The sequence below is a fragment of the Poromitra crassiceps genome (genome assembly GCF_964638095.1).
Source record: "Poromitra crassiceps genome assembly, chromosome: 6".
NCBI lineage: Eukaryota > Metazoa > Chordata > Actinopteri > Beryciformes > Melamphaidae > Poromitra > Poromitra crassiceps.
The window spans coordinates 49,562,583-49,589,616 of record NC_139627.1 but is presented as its reverse complement, the minus strand read 5'-3'; the positions used below and the strand labels follow the sequence as shown (position 1 = coordinate 49,589,616).

General features: G+C 47.9%; 1 protein-coding gene across 1 annotated transcript in view; it reads right to left on the bottom strand.

Annotated features, from left to right (window-relative positions):
- gli2a (GLI family zinc finger 2a) overlaps positions 1-27,034 on the bottom strand; it is a 150,737-nt gene that overhangs the window by 32,146 nt on the left and 91,557 nt on the right. Inside the window, exons 4-5 of the mRNA XM_083638290.1 lie at positions 7,648-7,853; positions 2,273-2,485 (exon numbers count right to left, since the gene is read on the bottom strand). Coding sequence (XP_083494416.1) covers positions 2,273-2,485; positions 7,648-7,853 — 419 coding nt within the window. The remainder of the gene's footprint in view (positions 1-2,272; positions 2,486-7,647; positions 7,854-27,034) is intronic.

Sequence of the window (27,034 nt, the reverse complement as noted above, 5' to 3'; positions counted from 1 at the left end):
AACAGAGGAGAGATAGTCTATGGTTAATCCTTTCCATAACAGCCTGACAGAGGAACAGAGGAGAGATAGTCTATGGTTAATCCTTTCCATAACAGCCTGACAGAGGAACAGAGGAGAGATAGTCTATGGTCAATCCTTTCCATAACAGCCTGACAGAGGAACAGAGGAGAGATAGTCTATGGTTAATCCTTTCCATAACAGCCTGACAGAGGAACAGAGGAGAGATAGTCTATGGTTAATCCTTTCCATAACAGCCTGACAGAGGAACAGAGGAGAGATAGTCTATGGTTAATCCTTTCCATAACAGCCTGACAGAGGAACAGAGGAGAGATAGTCTATGGTTAATCCTTTCCATAACAGCCTGACAGAGGAACAGAGGAGAGATAGTCTATGGTTAATCCTTTCCATAACAGCCTGACAGAGGAACAGAGGAGAGATAGTCTATGGTTAATCCTTTCCATAACAGCCTGACAGAGGAACAGAGGAGAGATAGTCTATGGTTAATCCTTTCCATAACAGCCTGACAGAGGAACAGAGGAGAGATAGTCTATGGTTAATCCTTTCCATAACAGCCTGACAGAGGAACAGAGGAGAGATAGTCTATGGTTAATCCTTTCCATAACAGCCTGACAGAGGAACAGAGGAGAGATAGTCTATGGTCAATCCTTTCCATAACAGCCTGACAGAGGAACAGAGGAGAGATAGTCTATGGTTAATCCTTTCCATAACAGCCTGACAGAGGAACAGAGGAGAGATAGTCTATGGTTAATCCTTTCCATAACAGCCTGACAGAGGAACAGAGGAGAGATAGTCTATGGTCAATCCTTTCCATAACAGCCTGACAGAGGAACAGAGGAGAGATAGTCTATGGTTAATCCTTTCCATAACAGCCTGACAGAGGAACAGAGGAGAGATAGTCTATGGTTAATCCTTTCCATAACAGCCTGACAGAGGAACAGAGGAGAGATAGTCTATGGTTAATCCTTTCCATAACAGCCTGACAGAGGAACAGAGGAGAGATAGTCTATGGTTAATCCTTTCCATAACAGCCTGACAGAGGAACAGAGGAGAGATAGTCTATGGTTAATCCTTTCCATAACAGCCTGACAGAGGAACAGAGGAGAGATAGTCTATGGTTAATCCTTTCCATAACAGCCTGACAGAGGAACAGAGGAGAGATGAAGATCTTGGTGTAAGACTCCTGTGCCTCTCCCTCCCCTCCGCTGCCCTGGATTTGTTTGGTGGGATGTTACTACTCAACACACCTGGAAGGCCAGGAGAAGGAGAGACATGTGTGCTGAGGGAACATGTGTTCAGACGAGCTCCTGGCCCTGTAGGCTCATAGTGTTTCTGTAGTACCCTCACCCCCCACCAGGCTCGGCCCCCACCAGCCTCGGCCCCCCGCTGCCACTCACGCTCTGTAATAAGTGTCAAAATGCTGTACTAGCTTTGATGTGGGCAACTCAACACAAACACACAAAAGCCACAAGACAACATCGACATACCTGCTACTGAGTACAAAGGCCAAAACGCTGGCTAAGTCTGTACCAGTGTAAAAACACATGTACGTGCTATAGGACTTAGGTGATATGGCGCTTTTCCCCTTGCAAGGGGTGAATATCATTCACTGTTATGTTCCGCTTTAAAGGGATACTCCACTTTTTCGGCGGCCATGTTTGTAAAGTAGTGCCGGCTACCTCTTTTCCTTCCAAAAAGACCGATTATGTGCATTTTGGATGAATATTTCATCGTGTGGTGAGTAGAGTACCCGAAGCACAACATGTATGTTGGCGCCGTGAGATGTGTGTTTTGGCAGATTTTTAACAGGTGTACCATTAGCCTCCATTCTATGGCAATACTAACTAACTTCACGACTGTAGCTCACTGTAAGAGTATATATATATATATATATATTTTTTGTTTTTAATAATTATATATTACACACGTCTAGATATTGAAGAATGCACTCAATGTAACAAACAGTTTTCGGATCACTTGTCAAATTTTGTTTGCAAACTAAGCTTGTTCACCCACTTTCACAACGATTTTTCTATGAATGTTGCTTTTAGGAGTACGACCATTCAAATAAGCATACTTATTTGCTTCAACTATTTTCAGATTTCAATGTATGACACATCATTTGAAAGCTTACAATCTGCACTTTGATCATCTGTAAAAAAACAATATATATCATATTTGTTGCTGCTGTGATGATCACTTCAATCTAATCTCATCTTATGTTAAAACAGGGAGCAGACAGCAGTGCTCTCACCGTCCACTGGGCTGATGTAGTCAGGTAGGTGTGCTGCTGCTGCAGCCGCCGCCGCTGCTGCTGCGGCCGCGGCGCTGCTCTGCATCAGCAGGTCTCCGTAGGGGCTGCGCTGGCTGGCACTGGCCATCAGGTGGTAGTACTCTGTGGGGTTGGCCCCCGGTGGGGGAGGGGGGAGGCTGAACAGGGCGCGCTCCTTCAGGTGTTCGTGGGTCACTGCAGCAGAAATGGGGAGGGAACAGAAGTTACGACTAAGGTCAATCACACTATACTATATCATATATATATATATAGTTTTCTCCTGCCGCCAGCTTTATAGCGATTGTTCTTATTTGACCTGCAGGCTGAAAACGAACTGAAAAAAAAAAAAAAAAAAAAAGTCAGAATAATAACAAATTAAAGTGTCTCATTATTGTATTTCAGGATTAAGCTATGTTCAAACAAAAACCAGTAGGGTTTTTACAGCCCCCTAACCCAATCGACCATAATACACCAGTGTTTCCCCTACAATTGTACAGGCTTGGCGGACTCACCAGGCCTGGGGAAGGGAAAACAAAAAAACAAAAAAAATGAATAACATAAATGACTAATATGAATGAATAATGACATCACAGTCTAATGTTAATAGTATCCAAATCTAGCTTCAAACGGCCAACATTTTGGTCGCCAGCAAGGTCAGTTTAGGTTTTGAAGTCCCTCCAGGCCTGAAAGAAATTCTAGGGGAAACACTGTACACTGTGCGGGATTGATAGAATTGTTGATCAATAGCAATGACCTACTGTAAATGGCTTTCAAAAGTCACTTTCTGTCTGCTACTGCTCAACGATGGAGGACAGTGCTACAGCGAGCGACATGATGGAGGACAGCGCTACAGCGAGCGACATCTCAAGACATGTCAGCTACAAAGGCTAAAAATCCAGCCTAAAAGCAAATAGCTCAGCACTACTGTGGGAGTTTGACATTGTGATGACCTCTTCACTAAACTTTTCTGTTGGTTCTCTGAATACTTAGCAAGATACGGTAGGCTACAGTATCTAGTTTCAGTGTTTCCCCTAGAAAATCTTTCAGGCCTGGAGGGATTTCGAAACGTACCCCGACCGCAACGGTGGGGGCCCTCGCTGGCAACGCTAAAAATCTAATAAATAAATAAATAAATAAATAAATAAATAAATGAATGAATGAATGAATGAATGAATGAATGAATGAATAAATAAATAAATAAATAAATAAATAAATAAATAAATAAATAAATAAATAAATAAATAAAACGCTGGCCTGGCGGGGGGCGTCGTTAGAATGGTAGGGGAAACACTGAGTTTTATTGAGATTGTTGCAACTCCTACTGGTCCTACTGTATAGACACCATAGATATCTTATTGCCCAATAAATACGTACATTTCCACAATTTGACAAAGCTAAACACAATTCATTTTGATGTCGTTTTTTTTTAAATTGTAAAGAGCTGCTGTACACAGAGACAGCAAGGCAGCCTGGCCTAGCCCTTGACAGTAGGACGAGCAGAAAAACAAGAGAAGAAAGGCTGCACAGAAGGACTCAACATAGGAGATTTTACACATGTGAAGATCTATGCTTGAGCGGATGGCCCCGGGGCACCAGGCTTTTGATAAAAGATGTCTGAGGTCTTTGAGGTTTGCTGGGCTACGGGTGGATCTCTCCAGGGAGTGAAGGAAGGAGAGGGAGAGAGAGGGGGGGGGGAGAGGGAGATTGAGAGAGGAGAGAGAGAGGGAGAGAGGGGAGGGAGAGACGGAGGGGAAGGGAGGGAGAGAGAGAGAGAGAGGGAGAGGGAGAGAGGGGAGGGAGTGAGGGAGGGAGAGAGAGAGATAGAGAGAGAGAGAGGGAGAGAGGGATGAGAGAGAGAGAGGGCTACAGAGGGAAGGAATACCACATTCCTGCACTTCTCTTGTCTCGTAGATGTATTAATTGTGACAGGCTGAATTCATACACGTGCACACACACACACACACACACACACACACAGACACACACACACACACGCACACAGACAGACGCGCACACACACACACACACACACACACACACGCACACAGGCGCACACGCACACAGGCACACACACACACGCACACGCACACACACACAGGCACACACATACACACATACACACAGACACACACACACACACACACACACACACACGCAGGCACACAAACACACACACACACACACACACACACACACGCACGCGCAGGCACACACACACACACACACACACACACACACACACACACACACACACAGCCAGTAAAGACACACATTTCAAAGTGTCAGCGGCTAGAAGAGTGACAGATGGATCGCTTTTCCCTTTTCCTCCATCTAGCTGTGCCCGTGTCCCCAATCCCCTCTCCTCTCTCTGCTGCCCCCAGTGGGCCGGGGGCGCATGGCACTACGATGGTGGGGTGATATGTATTCTTGTAGGGTGGGGGGGGGGGGGGGGGGGGGCAAGTAGGGCTATTGGTGGAGCAAAACAACAGCCTTCCCCACAGTCCATATACAATCACACACACACACACACACACACACGCACACGCACACGCACGCACACACACACACGCACATGCACACACACACACCAAAATCTGGATCCATCAGAACCAATCAGGACATGGCTGTGGTAACAGTGAACAGGCACATTTCTTTGGTTCCTCCACGGCTGGCGGATCACATTACGGCCTCCGTAGAGCAGCGTTTAGACTGAGTGTGAGCGTCTGTGCACGTGTGCGAGTGCACGTGTGCGAGTGCACGTGTGCGAGTGCACGTGTGCACACACTGAGAGGGATGGCGGAAAGGAGTAGCAGCAACGCCCCCCCACCCCCCACCCCACTGTTCCCAGTAAAGCCAGCCTGAGAATTGAGGTGGTTCAAGCTATTTGCATTGTTGATAGCACACGAATATTCAAGGAACAGAGGAAGACTTTCTATTGACTTTGGCTTGTCTTGGTGATGCACGAATCAAAGGTTCTTGGCCCCTTTCTGATGCCACAAAGTTCAACATGTGAAAAGATGTAGAGACACACTGATTTGCCACAACGTAAGCTCTTACCGTTGTAATTCTGATTGGATCAAATCAAGACTGCGAGTATAGGCTATGGCGTGACGGCAAAGACCACAACGATTTATGTATAAAGTGCACCTTAAGCAGTCACGCGTTCACAAACAACCCCCAAAACAAGTCTGGCACCCAGGTAGCAGGTAGCCCTATCAGAGGTTTACACACGCACAGACTTTGTTTGTGTTCTGCGGAGCTTATAGTGCCCTCCATTCGCTGCCATGCTTCCATGCTGCTTGCTTTATCGGTGACAGCATCTCTTCCGCATTGCCTCTCCTGAAAGGCGGGGAGGCATGGCTTGCAGACACACAGAGTGTGCTTGGTGAAGGAGGTGGTTTGTATCTCCATGGTTTCCCCTGCCCAAACATTCATGGAAAGTGGTCTGCGTGTCGTGAAATGGCTTAACGGCAAAACGAGACGATACGAATACGCCGAGCACATACAGTAGGCTGTATATATGTCATATACAGTATATGGAGGCAAACACGCCGACACACACACACACACACACACACACACACACACACACACACACACACACACACACACGTGCAAAAACTCCAAAATATACTTGATGAGAGGTACACTTGAGTATTTCATGTAGGGGAGTGTATAAGGTGTAACACTAATTATCACAGTTGGTTAAATAATCAACTGTATAAACATACATTAAGGGGTGTGCGTGTGTGTGTGTGTGTGTGTGCGCGTGTGCATGTGTGTGTGTGTGTGTGTGCGTGCGTGCGAGTGCGTGTGTGTGTGTGTGTGTGTGCCCAGCAGACAGAGTTGGTTTAGAGTGAACAGGATACATAAATTCTAAACCCGCCCAACTCTCCTCTCACCTCCTTAACGTTAGCCGGTCAAGGCAGCTGCAGAGTCACCACATTTTGGGAGACTTTCCACAACGCTTGCAGCTTATTCTTAGCTGTTTGTGTACATTGCATACATCATCAAACTGAGTCTGGCTTAAGTGTTTCCATCTTGGAAAAGTAGGATGGTGATTGTGATCTAGCTGGTAGGAGAGTGTTTATGGCTGGACATGCGTACCTGAGCTTTAATACAGTATTTCACGGCCTGTATGCAGGATGACCACATGTGGAAAGTATATGCATCTGTAGATGTGTAGCAGCAGAGCCAATAATACTGTCTTATTTTCTCCATGGCTTGCCATAGGCAAGTCATATAGTGTTCTTACTGTACACGTGTGTGAGAGGCAGATGAGAAAGATCAGGAGAAAGTGTGAGAGTGAGCATAATTATTACGTGTGTGTTCCCAAAGACTGGGTCGGGACGCACAGGTGGGTCGCAGGAGATTTTATTTGGGTCGCCAAATACATTTGCAGAATTTCTTCCATAGAGACACTGCATGAAATAAGCCACGCCCATCACGGGGGAAAAGCTCCGTTCATTTCCACACACCGGCGTCATTTTCTTTGAATTAAACATAGCTAAAAGCTGTTGTGTGGTGGGGCTGCGCAGACAACAAATGTAAAAAATCGGCAGTTAAAGTTTTTTTGTACTCCCGAGCAAAACAAGGAAGCCATTGAGAATTGGCGAGAAGAAAAATGTGGATCTAGCTGTCAAGGAAGTAAGTTGGAGTGTTCATCTTCCGTATATACGATCTTTTGGTGCAACACGCAACCATGCACGTGACATAGGAGAACGCCAGGATTGGAGGGGGGGGTTTCTGTTTTCCCCCGTCTTGGGCGTGGCTTCTGAATGAGTGTCTCTATAGGGTTTTATTTCAAATGTGTTATTTTACTGATGTTAACTCTGCCTAAATGCACTTATTTTATCTCACCTATAAAGTTGTTTAACATGTGTAGCCTATAGTTTTCAACAGAGATGGGAAAAGTATACACATTCTTTACTTAAGTACAAGTACAGTTACTGTACTTGTAACTGTACTTGTAAAAAAGACTGGTAAAAGTAGACGTACTGATTCAACTTACTTACTTAAGTAAAAGTAAATAAAGTACATGCTCTGAAATGTACTCCAAAGTATCTGTTTCTGTGCAAATGAAATGAAACTCACATAATATTAATATAATCGGAAGACTATTCAACTTAAAACGATCCCCTCCAAACTATTCCAACTCCAAACTCCAATCGACTTTGATTAACGGTTTGTGTCTTTGCTTAAAATGGCTGCTCTGTATCAATCAATCAATCAATCAATCAATCAGTTTAATACTGTAACATAGCTTGAAGGCTTTTTCTTGTTTGCCTCTCAATAGCATTGCATTTGTCGACGGCACATTTTGTGCGTGCGTCCTTCTGGCAGAGGGTAGATCTCACCTTCAGCAGGGCTCAGGCCGCGGGCCGCTGAGATCATGGAGAGGGTGGGGCTGCCGTGCACGGAGCGCAGGTAGTGCTCCATGTGCGGGCTGACGTACGGGTGAGGAGGGCTGAACGGCGACTCACCCACCCCGGCCACCGCGTGCGGCGACAGCCGGATCAGGGAGATATCTGAGATGATTGGACTGCCGGTGAGTCCTGGATGTCTGGGGGAGAGGGAGCGAGGGAGAGAGAGGGGGGGGGGGAGGGGGTGCGCATGATACAGTGGGAGAGGGAGGGAGAGACAGAGAGGCAGACAGAGAATTAATTCACTTATTTGTACTGCAGCCTATACAATTATCGTCTTGACTGATCTCCATTGGTATGTTCGGAGGCGAGCCGTAACTTTTGTCATTGCACAAAAAGTGTCTGCAGTCTCAATCCACTTACACCTCTTCCCGTCCTCACAGTCTCACAGTCAATACGTAATAATAATCCCCTTCTCCTATTAAGCCCTGAAGCTAGCAGACATGTCGAGACCGAGGCTCTCGCAGTGCGAGCCGGGGAGAAAGCCCCTCCCCTCCGTCTGTTTGGGTGGGCAAAGCCAAAGGGGGTCCGTCACATTCGATATTACAAGCCCGCGATAAGAGAAACGCATCCGGATGTTGGAAACCTTCGCTGCCTGTAGCCACCGTCGAGACAGAGACGGGGCTCGTTTGAAGTTCTTCGATAGCCCCGCCGGTCACGCTACAGTCAATTTGTCATCCCTTGGCAGGTAATTGGCGGCCCCGCTGCTCGCAGAAAAAACGCAACACAAAGTGGGTGTTGTAAATTCCCGATCGCACCTGAAGGCAGAACTGGAGATGAAAACGCACGCTGGCCGCTGGCAGTGGCACGACCCTTTGAAGGGGCACCACTACTAGTACTTATGTCTACCTGGTGCTCTACAGCTCCAATAAAGAGCCTGTCGTCTCCTCGGTGTGTGTGGCGAGGAACACCTGGTAGCCCTCCAGTGGGAGATGAGATGACTACCGATGACTAGCGCGGCGAGAAGACTGGCTGGCAGTGTTGGCGGGCTCCTGTGTTGCTGAACCTTTCTATTCGATTCTATTCGATTCTATTCTCAATTGCTGAGTTGCTGAGAACTAAAACTTAGGGGAGTTTTATTTTGAAGCCACAGTTTCAAATCTGCTTTTGACAGGTTTGAGCTCATGTGCTGTCTGCTACCTGGCTTACAGGTGAACTTTATCCAAGAAAAATGAATTAATGCAGTTTGCCCAAATTGTATTGAGATCATCTTTATTGATTATTCGTCATTCCCTAGCTAGCTAGGCTGACCATTGTGCAAAGTTCAAGATGCCCTGTATAAGATGACAAGAAACCCTGCTTCACCGCCTCCTCCCAACATAGTATTGCTGCTATAGCCCACCTTTCACCTTTCTCAACTCTTCTTATTCACCTTATTCACCACGCCCACTTTTTCTCTCTTCCGCGTTCAACACAAACGTATTTGTTCTTCCGGTTCAGCGCTAGTTGCTTACTGTGGCTAATAGCCGCTAGTTAGTTACGTATGTTATATGGCAGTAAAATGCCACTGAATGACCAAATTGATATAACTTTTAACCATTTCGAGTAACACTGTTTCCATACGGATCACGTATATTCATAACGTTTTATATCTCGGATGCGTTATTTCGAATCGCACATAGGTTACGCCTGGCGCAACCTATGTGGGTTTCAGGACGAAAAAGTAACGTCATCTTTAGATCACAATATTCCTGGAATGCAAGTTTAACTAAACAGTTACATGTCCTCTGCATTCTACATAAAATTAAGATATTACAGGTTGTTTTATTTTGTATGTTACATACGTATTGGCCAAGATATGTTAGTTTATGGCGGAGTAATTCTGCCAGTTTAGATGCGGAGTGTGCGCGGCCATCTTGCCTGCGGAGTTTTTGGCAAGTCAAAACGGAAATACTATTACGAAATGCCGTAAGGCGGAAGCGTGCATGTGTGGGCCAGGCGTGATTTCTATTCGCACATAGGATAAGCAATAACCACGCCAGGTGTGGGCAAAGAATAGAGAGCCAGATAAGGTGAATAGAGAGCCAGATAAGGTGAATAGAGAGCCAAAGTGAACGTCACTTCCTGCCTTTCTCCCTGTACCAGCGTCAGAAAAAATACAACAGTGGTTCACTTTGGCTCTCTATTAGTGAGTCGCCCAGAAAGTGTAGAAATATCATCACAGTGCTGCAAATGGTCATTTCTCTTGTGGCTGTTGGAAATAAGATCATTGTTCCATTTCCGGGTCCATATGATGCACAGCAGTATAGAGCTGAACAGTCACGTGACAACTCTTGCCCCGGAAGTGAGTTTCAACATTCATTTTCACCATAGACATTTCGAAAGAAAATCCTTATATAAACAGGTTTTAAGGCTGGAACCAAGCCAACCCGTGACCTACTGAATCGTGAGTGACCATTCGATTTTTCCCGCCCGTTGTTATTTTTTGAGTCATCATGTCCTCTGAAGGGAGAGAAGAAGAAGCAGGAACCTTGATGACGCCATGGAAGCAGATGCCTCCTCCTCCATTCACAGGACATGAGCAGACTAAATGACTCAGTACAGTGCAGTCAGTCGGGAAGAGAAGGGCCCCACACAATGAGTCTGAGTCATGACCAGTACAAAAAGGTTATGGGCAGTTGCTTCCAAAAGGGAATCCAGTTCTGGGGTCAGTTCAACGTTTTCAAGAAGCGGATTTTCTTTTGCCATTCTGCTCACATCCACAGCCTTCAGAAACGCTCATGATTTTGCTTCAGTTGACATTTTGAGTTGAGTGAATACAGTGAAGTGGCCACAGATTACAGATTAGGCGCCACCTGCTTAAAAAAAATTACACTCACAAAACCATTGATTTAATCGGTTTCGGTAAATTCAATTGACTACTTCAATCTTCATCCTTCAATCCCAGGGGGCAGTTAAAAGAACACAACCCATAGTGCAACAATCATGAAATGACAGAATAAAGGTCCTTACACACCGGGCACATTTTTTTCAAATCAATAATCAATAATATTTTCCGAGCCTATTATCAGTCAATGCAACCGTGCATACCCAACGGCAACGTTTCTCTGAGCGTTATTGCGGTGTTTTATTTTTTCGGACGAAGGTCGATTTTTCAGAAATTCGACGTGTACACATCTGTTGCTGTGATTGACAGGTGGGTCAAAATTCACATCGCAATTTCGTGTTGTATATTGACATCGCTCTTTGGTGTTTAACTTATCTGTCCACATTGCAGTGCCTTAGTTATATGCAGTTTATGCTGTCTACTTGTTTAGCAGCTTGGTGGCTGAAGGCAACAAACAAGTGTTTGTATCTGTGGGGTTTGATTCTAGGCAGCAGCTTGACCTGGGTGTTACCAGAGTGTAGGTGAGAAAGAGACTGTCACTATCCAAAACAGAGGCCAGATCTTTCTACAGGTCCCAAGTGTTTAATGCAACCAGGATAGTAACATTATGTTAGTAACATTAGCAACAGGATAGTAACATGATGTTAGTAACATTACTAACAGGATAGTAACATGATGTTATTCTGTCAGATAGAATCTGGTTCTCCCTAACCCCTCTAATATGGCACATGTTAGGGGCAGAACACAGTTTGTACTCCCTTTTATAATTTGATATATTCTTACATAAAATATTATACCTGGACCTCCTGAAGGATGGCATGCATTTCACTTTTTGCAAATAAATCATATTTTTTTATGGACTTTATGGAGTTTAGGACAATCTTCTCCAGTTTATCGCCCAAATGTTACTTTCCTCTTCTGCTCCTGGACTGAGTACAAACCAAGACCATCAGATTGAGGTCTGTAAAAAGCAACGATGGTCATAATTCAGAAGAAGCTTAGATACTGAAATACTTATTTCTCCGTCGATCTTGCCTGAGAAGAATCAGTCGCAGGTCCTAAATCAGCTGACTCCGGGGGAATGAGTGGGGCTGGTCAAAGCCCTATAAGCAACCGACCCTGGCTTTGAAAGGTGGGCCTAGCGAACCCCCTTCCCCTCCTGAGTCCCCCCCCCCCCCCCCCCCCCCAGTGTCTCATTCACATACACTGTCTCTGTGTGGACGCCAGCCTGCACCCGGCACAGCCCGGCCCAGCCCGGCCCGGCCCAGCTCAGGCCAAAGCCAACCAACCCCCGAGCCTCAGCTCCTCGCTCCATTTCCAGTAAGCGCCTGCAGACTGCCGGCCTTGTCCCGGGGCCAACTTTGTGCCGTCGGGCCCACTCCTCTCCTCCAAACAGCCATAAAGAGCCCTGTGTTCTGGGCGGGAGGGGACAAGTGAGAAGAAACAGACGCTCCATACACAAAAACACGCTTCCCTCTAAACAGCACACAGAGAGGCTGGCAGCACCGCATCAGATTAGTGCTTTTGCTGGTGCCCCGCTGATGGGCTAGCTGGCTAAACTGCCACTAGTGCTGCTGGCTCCCGTTTTTGATCAGATTGCATGATTAAGGGCTGATCAAAGTCATCACACATTGTCATACTGGGGAAAGGCTTCCCAGCACTTAGCTAAGGCTTAATGCTATAATGCAGCAGGGTGTCATATATTCACTGGGTGACCCAGCACTTAGCTAAGGCTTAAAGCTATAATGCAGCAGGGTGTCATATATTCACTGGGTGACCCAGCACTTAGCTAAGGCTTAAAGCTGTAATGCAGCAGGGTGTCATATATTCACTGGGTGACCCAACACTTAGCTAAGGCTTAAAGCTATAATGCAGCAGGGTGTCATATATTCACTGGGTGACCCAGCACTTAGCTAAGGCATAAAGCTATAATGCAGCAGGGTGTCATATATTCACTGGGTGACCCAGCACTTAGCTAAGGCTTAAAGCTATAATGCAGCAGGGTGTCATATATTCACTAGGTGACCCAGCACTTAGCTAAGGCATAAAGCTATAATGCAGCAGGGTGTCATATATTCACTGGGTGACCCAGCACTTAGCTAAGGCTTAAAGCTATAATGCAGCAGGGTGTCATATATTCACTAGGTGACCCAGCACTTAGCTAAGGCTTAATGCTATAATGCAGCAGGGTGTCATATATTCACTGGGTGACCCAGCACTTAGCTAAGGCTTAAAGCTATAATGCAGCAGGGTGTCATATATTCACTAGGTGACCCAGCACTTAGCTAAGGCTTAATGCTATAATGCAGCAGGGTGTCATATATTCACTGGGTGACCCAGCACTTAGCTAAGGCTTAAAGCTATAATGCAGCAGGGTGTCATATATTCACTGGGTGACCCACTTAGCTAAGGCTTAAAGCTATAATGCAGCAGGGTGTCATATATTCACTGGGTGACCCATCACTTAGCTAAGGCTTAATGCTGTAATGCAGCAGGGTGTCATATATTCACTGGGTGACCCACTTAGCTAAGGCTTAAAGCTATAATGCAGCAGGGTGTCATATATTCACAGGGTGATCCACTTAGCTAAGGCATAAAGCTATAATGCAGCAGGGTGTCATATATTCGCTGGGTGACCCACTTAGCTAAGGCTTAAAGCTATAATGCAGCAGGGTGTCATATATTCACAGGGTGATCCACTTAGCTAAGGCATAAAGCTATAATGCAGCAGGGTGTCATATATTCACTGGGTGACCCATCACTTAGCTAAGGCATAAAGCTATAATGCAGCAGGGTGTCATATATGCACTGGGTGACCCATCACTTAGCTAAGGCTTAAAGCTATAATGCAGCAGGGTGTCATATATTCACTGGGTGACCCAACACTTAGCTAAGGCTTAAAGCTATAATGCAGCAGGGTGTCATATATTCACTGGGTGACCCATCACTTAGCTAAGGCATAAAGCTATAATGCAGCAGGGTGTCATATATGCACTGGGTGACCCATCACTTAGCTAAGGCTTAAAGCTATAATGCAGCAGGGTGTCATATATTCACTGGGTGACCCAGCACTTAGCTAAGGCTTAAAGCTATAATGCAGCAGGGTGTCATATATTCACTGGGTGACCCAGCACTTAGCTAAGGCTTAATGCTATAATGCAGCAGGGTGTCATATATTCACTGGGTGACCCACTTAGCTAAGGCATAAAGCTATAATGCAGCAGGGTGTCATATATTCACTGGGTGATCCACTTAGCTAAGGCATAAAGCTATAATGCAGCAGGGTGTCATATATTCACTGGGTGACCCATCACTTAGCTAAGGCATAAAGCTATAATGCAGCAGGGTGTCATATATTCACTGGGTGACCCATCACTTAGCTAAGGCATAAAGCTATAATGCAGCAGGGTGTCATATATTCACTGGGTGATCCACTTAGCTAAGGCATAAAGCTATAATGCAGCAGGGTGTCATATATTCACTGGGTGACCCATCACTTAGCTAAGGCATAAAGCTATAATGCAGCAGGGTGTCATATATGCACTGGGTGACCCATCACTTAGCTAAGGCATAAAGCTATAATGCAGCAGGGTGTCATATATTCACTGGGTGATCCACTTAGCTAAGGCATAAAGCTATAATGCAGCAGGGTGTCATATATTCACTGGGTGACCCATCACTTAGCTAAGGCATAAAGCTATAATGCAGCAGGGTGTCATATATTCACTGGGTGACCCAGCACTTAGCTAAGGCTTAAAGCTATAATGCAGCAGGGTGTCATATATTCACTGGGTGACCCAACACTTAGCTAAGGCTTAAAGCTATAATGCAGCAGGGTGTCATATATTCACTGGGTGACCCATCACTTAGCTAAGGCATAAAGCTATAATGCAGCAGGGTGTCATATATGCACTGGGTGACCCATCACTTAGCTAAGGCTTAAAGCTGTAATGCAGCAGGGTGTCATATATTCACTGGGTGACCCACTTAGCTAAGGCATAAAGCTATAATGCAGCAGGGTGTCATATATTCACTGGGTGACCCATCACTTAGCTAAGGCTTAAAGCTATAATGCAGCAGGGTGTCATATTTTCACTGGGTGACCCAGCACTTAGCTAAGGCTTAAAGCTATAATGCAGCAGGGCGTCATATATTCACTGGGTGACCCAGCACTTAGCTAAGGCATAAAGCTATAATGCAGCAGGGTGTCATATATGCACTGGGTGACCCATCACTTAGCTAAGGCTTAAAGCTGTAATGCAGCAGGGTGTCATATATTCACTGGGTGACCCACTTAGCTAAGGCATAAAGCTATAATGCAGCAGGGTGTCATATATTCACTGGGTGACCCAACACTTAGCTAAGGCTTAAAGCTATAATGCAGCAGGGTGTCATATTTTCACTGGGTGACCCAGCACTTAGCTAAGGCTTAAAGCTATAATGCAGCAGGGCGTCATATATTCACTTCGTGACCCAGCACTTAGCTAAGGCTTAAAGCTATAATGCAGCAGGGTGTCATATATTCACTGGGTGACCCAGCACTTAGCTAAGGCTTAAAGCTATAATGCAGCAGGGTGTCATATATTCACTGGGTGACCCAGCACTTAGCTAAGGCGTAATGCTGTAATGCAGCAGGGTGTCATATATTCACTGGGTGACCCAGCACTTAGCTAAGGCTTAAAGCTATAATGCAGCAGGGTGTCATATATTCACTGGGTGACCCAGCACTTAGCTAAGGCTTAAAGCTATAATGCAGCAGGGTGTCATATATTCACTGGGTGACCCATCACTTAGCTAAGGCTTAAAGCTGTAATGCAGGAGGGTGTCATATATTCACTGGGTGACCCACTTAGCTAAGGCTTAATGCTATAATGCAGCAGGGTGTCATATATTCACTGGGTGACCCATCACTTAGCTAAGGCTTAAAGCTATAATGCAGCAGGGTGTCATATATTCACTGGGTGACCCATCACTTAGCTAAGGCTTAAAGCTATAATGCAGCAGGGTGTCATATATTCACTGGGTGACCCATCACTTAGCTAAGGCTTAAAGCTATAATGCAGCAGGGTGTCATATATTCACTGGGTGACCCAGCACTTAGCTAAGGCTTAAAGCTATAATGCAGCAGGGTGTCATATATTCACTGGGTGACCCATCACTTAGCTAAGGCTTAAAGCTATAATGCAGCAGGGTGTCATATATTCACTGGGTGACCCATCACTTAGCTAAGGCTTAAAGCTATAATGCAGCAGGGTGTCATATATTCACTGGGTGACCCATCACTTAGCTAAGGCTTAAAGCTATAATGCAGCAGGGTGTCATATATTCACTGGGTGACCCATCACTTAGCTAAGGCTTAATGCTGTAATGCAGCAGGGTGTCATATATTCACTGGGTGACCCATCACTTAGCTAAGGCTTAAAGCTATAATGCAGCAGGGTGTCATATATTCACTGGGTGAGTGCACAAAAAATTAGGAACACCTTCTGAATTAACGCCTATAATTCATTTTTTAATCCATCTCTTCGCCTTCTCCTTCCCTTCCTGATTGACAATGATTTAATGGGTGAAATCAATTTCAGTCCAATTCATGTAAAGCTCCTAATGTTTTATGTTCTCTTTTTATCCTTGATCTTTTCTAGATGAATGAATCACTCTCGTGATTCTGAATATAGCTGAATTGCTTCTTTTTTTAATCAAGTAAAACTATTTTTATAAGTTATTTAACAAAGCGAAAAAATGAGCTGCTTAGAGTTTAAAGATAAATAAATTGAATGAGAAGTAATTTGTACCTGCGTACTTCACAGAGTTAACAAACAGTGTACATCTTCACAAGTAGTTGATACGGGCAACAACACAAAACGCAACGCGTTTCAACCGTTGGTTTTCATCAGGCTGTAAGAAAACCAACGGTTGAAACGCGTTGCGTTTTGTGTTGTTGCCCGTATCAACTACAGTACTTGTGAAGATGTACACTGTTTGTTAACTCTGTGAAGTACGCAGGTACAAATGGCTTCTTATTAAATTTATTTATCTTTAAACTCTAAGCAGCTCATTTTTTCGCTTTGTTATTATAGACGGTTTTAACTTGACAACAAAAACATTCTAAATTGAACCCCCGCTCACTTCCTGTTGCAGTGTTTGCTATGGACATAAAAGAAAAAAAAACATTCAAGTGCAGGACTGACCATTCCGTGAAAACTGTCTATACAGCTGAGCCGCGAAAACAAAAGTAACGATGTTGAGTGAATATTTCTGCAGTTTGCCGAATGCTGAGAAAAAGGAAGTGCTGTGGGGTTGCGCTCTGGTGAAAACCGTCTATACAGCTGAGCAGCGAAAACAAAAGTAACGATGTTGAGTGAATATTTCTGCAGTTTGCCGAATGCTGAGAAAAAGGAAGTGCTGTGGGGTTGCGCTCTGGTGAAAACCGTCTATAGTTGCCGGCTGAGTTGCTTTGGTCCACACCTTTTTGTGCGTTCCTATAAGTTATTTAACACCTTAAGTGCCATAGCCGAAATAATTCGTCTTACATAATCCAGCGCTTGAGTGCCAGAGCCGAAATAACTCGTCTTACATGTTTTTTTGACGGTGGGACATCAATCAACCCCTTTTACATCTTCGAGATAACTATTTGGAGCAAGAGCATGTGTGTAATCTATTTTACCGACCACTAAGTGGCGACAGAGACCGAGAGAAGTCACAGCCACGGGACCCAAAAGCCACAAAAGCAGCCGCCTCCCGCGGAAATGGCTTGGCGATTTTAGTCAGAAGCCCGGACACACACACACAGAACGGACAGAGATCCCTTCCCCCCAGAGCCGCGCAGCAACGCGCGAACACACACACACACACACACACACACACACACACACACACACACACACACACACACACACCGCGGGAGAAAGCCATTCAAGGAAATGGCGACGCGATTTTACAGTAATCCATTTCAGACTCGTCTTGCCCGACAGGCAGACAGGCAGGCAGGCAGCACAACGCGCTTCTGACACGCTCCTCCTTCCTCCTGGCTCTAGAGCCAGGAGGAAGGAGGAGAAGACACACGGAGGGAGGAGTTTGAATGAGAGGGGTGTTTCCTGTTGTTATGGAGGAAATTACTGTTCAAAACTATTGTTTTACTTCGTTTCGAACTCAAGCTCTCACTAGTGCCTTAAACGCTGCAACGCAGCCCTATGGAAGACTGTTATTTTTCTCCAAAATTACTTTTCATTAAAACCTGACCACCCACCCGTAGGTGGCGTGGTACCCCCTGGGACTGACACGGATCCACGTGACTACGTCACGTCCTGCCAGCCCAGGGAAATCACTTCCGCTTTCTTCCAACCCGCTGTGAAGACGTGTTTTGAAAGCTCCGACGGTTAACAAGGAGTTATATTATATAGCTTTAGATATTAGGCTCGTCCCGGCTAACTTGCCCACCTCAAGAGGGTCGCGTGGACGGGATAAAGCAGGCTTCGGAGACCGACCCTGTACCCTTCACCCTGCGGCGTCGGAACAAGTCATCTAAAGCTAAGAGTATCTTCCTTAGTTAACTGTTTATTGCTATCGCCGTGTAGCTCTACTGCTATCGCCGTATAGTGGTTATTGCTGCGCTGTGTAACTTTGCTTCGCTCCCCTGGCTGGGGCAGCGTTTTCGTTTGAGGGCCGATTTAGGTCCGCGCTCAAACTGTTAAGCTTTGCATACGTGCAAATAGCTTGTACCACGTAGCACAGGAACAAAGAGGCTAAGTAGCCCAGTTGTTGCAGATAGCTACCTTGGCACCCGTGCGGGTAGTTTTCGTGTGCTAGGTACTTTAGGCGCCGGCTTTAAAGCGCGCGCGTTAGATAGTTAGCTAGTTTGCTCAGTGCAGCTAGCCTGGACTACCTTGTAAACAGCTAGGTGCTGTATTAGCTGTGAAGGCTACGCTGGCCGGTTACGACCAGCACAATTAATTTGATGTGTGCATACAGCTGTGACCTACATAAATGTAGTGTAGCTTTACTTCCGTAACTAAGAGCGTCCGTTTCAAACGGTGTAATCGTCACTGTCCACATGCTTCCATGCGTCTTTCACGTTGGTATCATGTTAAGTAATACATCCACCACAGTAGAGAGTCAAATGCATGAGTGTGTGTGTGATTTCCTCCGTTTCATGCGTATCTGTAAGCTATTCAGATGACGGACAGAAAACGGACGAAATGAACGCAGAGTACGGACACTGTCCGTCTCCGTCTTTAACGTTGAGTATAATTGGGCCTTTAGCCAGCTTGCTTGTCTGCTAAGTGTTGCTTGCCTCGTGCAATTAGCATCTACTAGATTGCAACTCCCTTTGAGGAGTTTCTTCTGATTGACTAGCTTCACGGGCCGCTGGCCTTTGCTTGCGGTCACGCTTGCTTCCCCGTGTTACTCAGGGTAGAGACGCGCTACACCGGCCTGTACGCAGGCTTGTGTTAGCGCACGCTTGTTTCAGTGCTTATGCTAGCTTAGCTAGTGGCTTGCACGTCTGTTCTCTCGGGTTAACAGGTTGTGGGTATTGGTGCCCCCCCTTCGGGATGGGCTATTGCCGCTTACGTTACCATTGCACGCGCACGTTCGCTAGCCTCCGGGTTGCTTACTGTCTAGCCTGTGCTTCTCGCTAGCTTGCTTAAGCAGTACTCCCGCTAATAGGGTGCGCCCTGCGGGAGCTTGCTATTAGTGGTTAGCTTCCTGCTTCCTCTTGCTACTGAGCAGGGAAGGTCAGGGAGGGGAGGGGCCGTGTGTAAAACTACTTGGCCGAGTATGAATCGGCACGTTAAGTGCGTGTTCGGCCTTGGGCACGAGCACGCTGCACAGGCGCCTTGAACCTTCGGTTTTGTCCGCAGCTAAGCTCTTTAGAGCTGACCAAGGTCCGCTCTCAAAGAAGTGTTAAAGCTAGCGTGCCTTGCATAGGTGCAGATAGCAATATTAGTACTGTTTAGCACAGAACGATAGCATTTTGCAGATAACTGGCGTGCACCCGTGCAGTTAGTACCTGTGTGCTAAGTACATTGGGCGCGAGATACCTCCGCTACAATAGACATACTGCTCCTTGCTGGCGCTACGCGTCCAGCAGGGCGTACAGCTCGCCAAGGTCTGGGCTCAGTGCCAGCCTTTGGCTTGTAGCTCTAAGGACAAGCCCACCGCCCTTGGTGCCCAAGGCCCGGGGTGGTTGGGAGCTCTCCATGGGTCGCACTCCCTTGTTGGGGCGCCCCCTGCAAGTGCAGGGAGCCTGGCTGGGGGCACAGCGCACCTTGGTCCATGGCCACGGCCTGGCCTCGGTTGGCAGCAGGCAAGCCCACCGGTTGGCTCACCAAGGCTGGGCTTGGGTCCAGCCTGCGGCTTGTAGCTTTGGACCCACCGTCCTCGGTGCCCATGGCCCGAGTTCGGTCGGGAGCTCGCCCAGGGTCTCATACCCAGCATCAAGGCTCGCCTTGGTCCATGGCTACGGCCTGGCCTCGGCTAGAGGCTCCTAGGACAGCCCACCATCAATGGCGCCAACAGCTCATTGCTGGTCGGGAGCTCGCCTGGGGGCCGCACTGTCGGACAAGTCCACGTGCGTCTCGAGAGAGAACGTTACCTCCGCAGTCCCCCCAGCCTGCGAAAGGCGCACGGCAGGGGGGGGGGGGGGGGGTTACTTCGGTACAACAGCGCGTCAGTAGGCGGAGCTTGCGTAAGAAGTTCTCCCCCAGCATGCACAGCTTCTACGGAACTGTCCATGCGGCGGGGGGGGCGTAGCCTCTCACGTCCCGCCCCCCCATCAGGGCACCGGATCGAAAGGTCCCGGGGCCCAGCAATATGCTCATGACTATATTCAGGGATCATTTCTATAGTTCTAACTTGAGAAATGTGTTTCTAAAAATGTTCAGTCTCGCTATCCACGATGATGAGACGGTGATACTTTTTTCTGAGCGCGAAGCGGGCAGAGAGACTTGATTCAGTTCATATGCTCTCTGCTTTTGATGACCGTTCACTGTCTCCTATGGGGACATTGAGGGAGAGAGTATGATCCGAGTGGTGGAACGGGTTCCGCTCCGTTGGCCACAAGAGACCATCTTGTCCAACAGGCTCGATGCCTGGGAGCATCTATGTTCCCCCGTCCCCATTACGGCGCACCCTCCAGAGGGGATACGCGCTACAGTTTGCCCACCCACGTTCGACGGGACCCCCGATCTGGCCGTGGAGGAGGAGGCCATGGACGGCTCCATGCGTCCAAAATTGGACCTTCGGCGTCTCAAAAACAAGACGCTGAGGAAGTCCCGTCCCGAATGCTCTCTTCCCCGCCTGTTCAAGTTGAGACAGGGGGATGTCTTACTTCCAGGGATCTGGAAGGTGCGGTCTTCCATGTCCACATGGTCAGGAGACACAGGAAATACCTGAGGTTCTCCTTCCTGGGGAAGGCTTACGAGTTCTGTGGCTCGCCATTCGGCATGTCTTTGAGCCCGCGAACCCTCACGGTGTGCGTGGAGGCAGCCGTGGCTCCCCTCCGCGCGAGGGGGATCCGCGTCTTCCTATATCTCAACGTCGTTCTCTTAGCGGCTGACTCGAGGGTCGGTGCCGCGAAACATACCAAGGTGGTGACTGATCACCGGCAAACCTTAGGGTTTTTTGGTGAACCGGCAGAAGAGTTGCCTCGTCCCAGCGCAGGCGGCGACCTTCCTGGGGCTCGAGCTATACTTCCTGCGAGCCTTTCGCCAGAGCGACAGGCTCGCACGGTTCGGACAGCAAGCCAAGGACGTTAGGTCTGTGCCCTCGGTGTCAGTGCATCAGTGCACAGTGATGTTGGGCCTGATGGCCTCAGCACTGCATGTGCTCCCGCTAGGGAGGCTACACATGCCCTCGTGGTCCAAATATGGTTCTCAGGCTTCGCCTGGACTCGGCCGGGGACCGTCATCGCAGGGTTCCTCTGACAGGTCAGGCCTGGCGGGCGGTGGCTATATGGGCGGACCCCCGTTACCTCTCGAGAGGTACTTGGTGGGGCCCTGTCCCGCTCAGGATGGTGATTCGCACAGACGCCTCCCTCTGGGGAGGGGGTGCGATTTGCGGGCATTTTTCGGCGAACGGCCGGTGGGAGGCTCAGGAGCTTCGCCACATAAACGTGCTAGAGCTGAAGGCGATTCGCCGGGCTCTGCCTCAGGACAAGCCCACCATCAATGGCGCCATGGGCCCATCGTTGGTTGGGAGCTCTCTTGGGGACCGCACTGCCGGACAAGTCCGCGTGCGGCCAGACTCGAAAGAGAACGTTGCCTCCGCAGTCCCCCCGGCATGCGGAGGTAACACTTCCAGCGGCTCACACATGGGCACCATGTGCTGATTCGCTCGGACAATAGGGCAGCGATCGCCCACCTGAACAAACAGGGCGGTGTGCGGTCGGGGGCGCTGAACCATAGCGGGGATTCACCTGTGGGTGTATCCCCGTCTCCTTTCAGTGTCAGCGGTCTATCTGCCGGGACGGCGGAGTTACGACCGGCCTGCTGTCTCGAGGCAATCCCCGTTATACGGAGTGGTGCCTCCACCCTCGGGTGATGGAACAGGTTTGGGCCAGGGTTGGTCGCGCCTGCGTCGATCTCTCGCATCGCGGCGCGCGACACACTGCCCACTGTGGTTCTCGATCCAGGAGGACAGCCCCCGTTAGGTCATGACGCGCTAAAAGCGCACGCGTGGCCTAGGGAGGGGCTCTATGCGTTTCCCCCGACCCCCCCTGATCCGTCATGTGTTGGACAGGGTGAGGGAACAGCGCCTCCGGCTCGTTTTAGTCTGTTTGGCACAGGCAGACATGGTTTGCGGACCTGGTCTCCCTGGCGCAAGATCCGCCCTGGGGCATTGCCGGTACGGGCCGATCTCCTGTCCCAGGCGGAGGGGGAGGTGTTCCACCCCTCCCCAGGCAGGTGGAAGCTAGCGGTCTGGCTCCTGAACCGGACCAGTTGCTAGCCCAGGGTTTGCCTGATAATGTGGGATGCACTATGCAGCAAGTAAGGGCGTGGATCCAGTGAACTGCAGTGTGCGACCAGTTCTCCATCTCCTTCAGAGCCTGCTTGACGCGGGTCAGTCCCCGCAGTCGTTTAAGGTGTACGTAGCCGCGATTCTGCTTGCCATAGGGGAATTGAAGGGAGCCCCGTGGGGGCGTACCCTTTGGTCTTGCACCTCATGAAGGGGGCGCGTAAACTGCGCCCGCCGTCGTGGTGCGTTTTTCCCCCCAAATCGGACCTGGTTACGGTGCTGGACGGGCTAACGGGTCATCCGTTTGAGCCCTTGGACTCCGCCGATTTAAGGGTTCGGTCTTTAGAGACCGCGCTGCTGCTGGCCTTGTCGTCAGGAAAGAGAGTTGGTGACCTGATTGCCCTCTCGGGGCAGCAGGCCTGTGTGGTAATGTTGGGCGCAGGGTTACGTTGCGACCTAACCCGGCTTACCAACCTAAGATTATTGATGTCAGCTTTAGGTCTATGGTCATAGACTTATCAGCATTCTGTCCCCCGCCGTTCAGTTAGAGACGGGCGAGGAGAGACGTTTGCTCATGCTGTGCCCCGTAAGGGCGCTCTCGGCCTATGTGGCCAGGACGCGTTCTTTACGCATTACAGATCAGCTTTTGGTTTGCTTTGGGCAAAGGGCCCAGGGCGGGCCCCTTTCCAAGGATCGCTTATCACACTGGATAGTGGAGGCGATCACGTTGGCATACTCTGCCGTGGGCAAGGTTCCCCAGGAGGGTATCGAGGCGCTTTCTACGCAAGGTGTTGCGACATCCTCTGCGTTGTTGCGCGGTGTGTCGGTGGAGGACATGTGTGCCGCGGCCTCATGGTCCTCTCATCACACTTTTGTCAGGTACTACAGTCTCGACGTGTCCGGTGCGCAGTTCGCGCACGCGGTGCTGTCGGTGGCAAGAAGGTAGTATCGTTGCCACTCTAATATGTCAGACGGTTAGGCATAAACGTTGCCATATGGCCGTGGTTCACCGGTGCCGTTCGGGTCGCCCTGTGGGGTGCTCCCGGCAGCAAGGTCGGTTGAATGGAGGCACTAGTGAGAGCTTGAGTTCGAAACGAAGTAAAACGTTAGGGTTGTGCTACAACCCAGGTTTTACGAGTGAGAACGAGAGCTCTCACTACCCAGCCTTGCTGTGTCGATGCGTCACGGGGTGCGTCGGATCTCAGCGGGCTGGAAGAAATTAGAGTGATTTCCCTGGGCTGGCAGGACGTGACGTAGTCACGTGGATCCGTGTCAGTCCCAGGGGGTACCACGCCACCTACGGGTGGGTGGTCAGGTTTTAATGAAAAGTAATTTTGGAGAAAAATAACAGTCTTCCATAGGGCTGCGTTGCAGCGTTTAAGGCACTAGTGAGAGCTCTCGTTCTCACTCGTAAAACCTGGGTTGTAGCACAACCCTAACGTTTAGAATGTCTGACGGTCTTACTGATGCCAAAAATGAATGGTTAAAGTGACTGTTTCACAAAAAGCCATTTATCTCTGAATAAATTTCCAGACGCTGAAACCATGCTGTACTCAACGGCTAATATCTACATAACTACTAACTCTGCAAACTAACTCTTTTAGACAGAGAAAGCACACATTCTATTAGTTATTTTTAGATGATTGGTGTTCATGAATTCTTAACAGAAAAGAATCCTCGGCTCTTCTAAAATGAGCCAGAATCGTCAAAAACACCCCTGGCACAACTTACCTACAGGAATGAAAACATGGCTGGCATTCAATGTGTTAAGAAACATCGATGGGAAAATGAATGGGGAATGAAATCTCGTAGGCCCCATGCCCAACCCGGAAGAGGGCGTGACTTGTGTTATCGTATGAATATTCTCAGAGTATTTCACCGATGTTTGCCTGAAGTAATTAGCAGAACTTCACTTGAACTAAACTGTAAACAGACTTTTTTTTTTTAACACATTTGTTTCCATTAAATCCAACATGCCTCCTCCCCATACTCCACTTCCCCAGAACATGATGCAGCATTTTGTTGTATACCTGTGCTGTATCCATCAACAACACCTATTTGTCTGTGGGCCCGTGGCGAGCCGACGTGTCGACACACACCACTCTGGTTGCCGTAAATCACTCAAGCGAGCGAGTGCGTGTTTGAGGCCTTGATAATAAGGTGAGATTTACTGCCGTTGCCTGACGGGCAGGCTGCAGAATAACAGTCCTGTCTGGCAGGTACCATTATTGATGCCTTGTCGATCCGCCCTTTCCCTGACAAGATGTTACATGAAGTGTGTGTGTGTGTGTGTGTGTGTTTTGCCCGCGTCCCCCCCCCCCTCCCCAGTTCACCTCCTCCTGTCACAGAGGTGCATGGGCAGCTCTTAGAGGGCCTGGTAGTCCTGGGAGAGCCTCATCTCTTAATCAGGGCCTGTCATTTAAAGACCCTTCCATCACACCTGTGGCTGAGCAAGACCCGCCATAAGGGGGCACTCAAGAGCGGCTCGCATGTATACAGTACAGTCGACAATCAGAATTATTCATTTATATTCGCCAACTATATATATATATATATATATACTGTATATATAGGATTTTGCCCTGGAAGGGATGATGAAGGGAGACAGAGAGAGGAAGCAAGACATTATTGAGGAGTTGTAGAAGCCACGCTGGGTAGGCAGATGACATGCTTTGCACGAGATAATTGCTATTTGCCTCTTATGTTCTGTACCGTGTGATTACATGTTCTCTGTTGTTCCATTGTTAAACCTGTGCTGTGAGAAAAAAGTGATTTGAACAGGGCAGAGCTTGTTGAGGACATGAGCAAGCCCATGAGTAAGTGCATACCAGAGTGCATGTAGAGGAGATCGCTGGCGGGGCCAGATTTCAGTATGATTAGTAATTGGAGAGAGAGAGTCTTGATGTTAAAACCAAATCTCTTTCTAGCTCATCATGCTGCACTGAACTGAAATCAAACAGAAAAAGAAGTATGGTAAGAAAAAATTGTTGCTGGTAAAATTCTCCTAGGATGCCAAGCATGTTAAAAGCGCCCAAGCAGTATTTTTACGATTACACAATAGTTATGCTTAGGAGGGGGTTGACTGGTTGACCTCGGCTCATCTCAGCTTTTGGACCGGAAAATAGGGCAAAATTAATATGGATTTCAGCGCGGTCTTTTGGGAATAAAGGACAAATACTGGTGTTCCTAATTGCTGGAAGAGAAAAGAGAAAACTTCTGCACACTTGGATTCATCCAATCCATCTTCATCTTCAGTAGATTTGTTCAAATATGAACATTAAGTGGACGTTGACCATTTCTCTTGGGATCCTGTTAGCAAAGTTGGTATGAGTGAATTGTAGCCTTCCTGTAAGTTATATTGGAAAATGAACCATCTTTTCTGCCCCAGGTTGGCGCTCATGTATCCTGTAGCTTTAGTCCATACAGAGAGCCAAAGTGAACGTCATTTCCTGCTTCAGCACTGTACCAGAGATTTTCATCCGCCATTTATTTTCCCATAGACATTTCATAAAATGCTTATATGAATAGTTTTACTTGGTCAAACCAAACAGTTCAGCTATATTTAGAATCGGGAGAGACCATAGAACATTTCACTCGGACCAAAACTTTAAAAAAAAACGTTGAAAAAATATTTTCTTTAAATCCACAAAAAAAAAGGTTTTGGTCTGAGTGAAATGTTATACGGTCTCCCCTGTTTCTAAATATATCTGTACCATTTGGTTTGACCAAGTAAAACAATTTTTATAAGCATTTTACGAAATGTCTATGTGGGAAAATAAATCGTGGATGAAAATCTCTGGTACAGTGCCGAAGCAGGAAGTGACGTTCACTTTGGCTCTCTATAGTCAAACTCTCTGTCTGTCTGTCTGTCTGTCTGTCTGTCTGTCTGTCTGTCTGTCTGTCTGTCTGTCTGTCTGCCTGACTGGCTCTGACCAACAAGTCAGTATTTGCCTCTCTGGCATTTCCCCCTACTGGCTGGGGGTGGGATGACTTATGACGTGGCACACTCCCCGTCTGTACTTCTGGGGCAGCCAGTTGGGCGATGGAGATAAATCACCCCGCTAACCCCCCACGGGGGACGCGCTAAGATCCTGCCTTAGTTGTTTTTGGGCCCCTGATCAGGATGCCGAAGATCTGGACGCAGCTTGACGCTGCACTCCTTCAACAGCAAAGGGCTGTGTACAAAAGAGAGGCCCGGACAAACCAAAGCAAACTTTGGGGGGATTAGATCCTCAAATGAGTCGGGATTTGTTACGGAGCATAATTATCCGGCTCCAGTGCCGTCACCTACCATTACGTCTGAGAGACCATGCGATAAACCGTGAACATTTGGGACTATTGATTTGCAACATAGCAGTGTTTTGATGGATGGCTCCCTCTTGTCTTTTCAGGAGCGCATTCCAGGCTGTAACTCAGGGGAGCATCCAAAATCCGCCCACTACCGTGACGACGAGCCCGAGGCTGGAGCCAGCAACCCGACAGCATAAAATAACAACATGTCCGTCAAACCCTCTGACAGCCAATTGGCACGCTCGAGACGAC